At 41.0% G+C, this 1,741-nt stretch overlaps 1 protein-coding gene across 1 annotated transcript; it reads right to left on the bottom strand.

Moving 5' to 3' along the window:
- Positions 1-323: 323 nt before the first annotated feature.
- LOC131858761 (uncharacterized) lies at positions 324-820 on the bottom strand. The gene is made up of 2 exons (XM_059212208.1): positions 465-820; positions 324-420 (listed from the first exon to the last, which is right to left on the bottom strand). The coding sequence occupies exons 1-2, from the start codon at positions 818-820 to the stop codon at positions 324-326; spliced, it is 453 nt and encodes a 150-aa protein (XP_059068191.1).
- Positions 821-1,741: the final 921 nt, after the last annotated feature.

Below are 1,741 nucleotides of genomic sequence, written 5' to 3'. Positions count from 1 at the left end.
TAACTCCACGCAGGGGCATTACTCAAGGTTCTGCTACACTCCATAGCCACGTACAGGGAGGCATTATGCGTTGTCTTCTCCAGCCTCATGAAGCTTGGATGCTAACACTACAACACCTTCCCATTCCCCACGTGCCATTGAAGGTCCTTTGTAAATGCCAAAGATTGTAAAATCGTAGAAATGGCTCCATGATTAAATACATGGAATTCAAAGTTTCAATTGTTGAATCGCCTAAATAAGGCAAACTTACTTCAATAGAACATGCAGAGTGAGCCCATTGAGAATTTGAACACAAGACTTAAACCCAAAGTGCCCCTTACTAGTCAGTCTGGACTGGATACGATATGTCCTGCAATAAGCTTCAGTTGCTCCACAAAATTTGATAGATTATTCCACAATTCCTTGAATGAATCACGATGCCTATAACCATAATATATTCAAAACCTAAAATGGGTAAGATATACCCTGCACTTGTGTGTATCTCTATGGTATGTACATCGCTTCTCATGAGAAGCTCTGTAATAGCAGCATTGGTTCTAACATATGTATTTTCTCTGATTTTGCCATATGGACAAACTGGGAGGCAATGGCCACAACCATAGCAACGTTCGCTAATTACTCCTACCTTGGGAAAAACCAGAAACTTGGCAATGTAGCTAGCATTAAGAGGCACATCATTGTAATGAATTGAGCTTTCAAATTTACTTGCACCAGCAGGGCAAACTCTTTCAGATGGTCTTGAACAATCAATTGGACAATCTCCTGGATCAAATTGAGCTTTGCGGAAGCGAAAATCTGTGTCATTATTAACACTGATCATTACCCAAGGCCTTCTCATGGGTATCCTCACAGATACATCTCTTGACATACATATCAATTTGCACTTGGTTTTGAACTTTCTCTGCTCTCTCACTGTCCAACTGGCGAATTGCAATCGAGCCAGGTCGGGCCCCAAAGTGGGTCCGACTAAAAAAAATTTCATTTTCATGCAACTGACCCCTGGAATGCTTCGGGGACCTTACCCATACCTCTGGAATCAATCGACATTTTTTTCAGATCATTAATCCACATTTTACAACCTTTAGGCAATTACGCCACATTTTCGCATTTAATTGCAAAGACGTAATTTTCAAACTTGTCAAAACACCTTTCTGGGTCTCACCATCTAACAGGCGTGTACTCTGATATACAAGGATAACTTCTACCAAACGGTTTTTCAAGATGAGCCCCGAGCGAAGAGATATTAATTTCTGAAAATGGCAAACTGGCTTTGTTGACACTGTGGACCAGACGAAGTCAATGTCCTGGCAACACATGACACCTTTCCCAAAAATACCAAACGACCTCCGTGGGTCCTCAAATTCGGAACATAGGCACCTTAAAGTACATATTAAATCTTTGAATTCTCAGTTCAATCACTAGACTGACAGGATGCAAACGATGCGCTTACAAAAATGGCTACAATAACTGATATATCACTGAAAGTACGGGTAACTGCATTTTATGGCAAAATGAGCTCTTTTGAAAACCGATCAAACGGATTGGTAGAGGCTTGAAATTTGAAACGTAGCTCATCATTTATACCAACATTATCTCGGAACAAACATTATGGCATGACGCTTACTGAGGCGCCTTTTATACTTATGCGAAACAGGGCTCCAACTAGCTGTTGAAACAGGGACTAGCCAAAACACACAAACTGCGAACGGATTTGGCTTTGAAAACTGAGCAAATGGATTCG

The sequence above is a fragment of the Cryptomeria japonica genome, chromosome 10 (genome assembly GCF_030272615.1).
Source record: "Cryptomeria japonica chromosome 10, Sugi_1.0, whole genome shotgun sequence".
Classification (NCBI taxonomy): domain Eukaryota; kingdom Viridiplantae; phylum Streptophyta; class Pinopsida; order Cupressales; family Cupressaceae; genus Cryptomeria; species Cryptomeria japonica.
The sequence above is the reverse complement of the archived record's forward strand: the minus strand, read 5'-3'. Positions and strand labels throughout refer to the sequence as shown.

Coding starts and splice junctions, on each gene's coding strand:
- LOC131858761 (XM_059212208.1), bottom strand. CDS start 820: ATGATCAGTGTTAATAATGACACAGATTTTCGCTTCCGCAAAGCTCAA. Junction 421..464: donor GAGATACACACAAGTGCAGG/GTATATCTTACC, acceptor TTATGGTTATAG/GCATCGTGATTCATTCAAGG.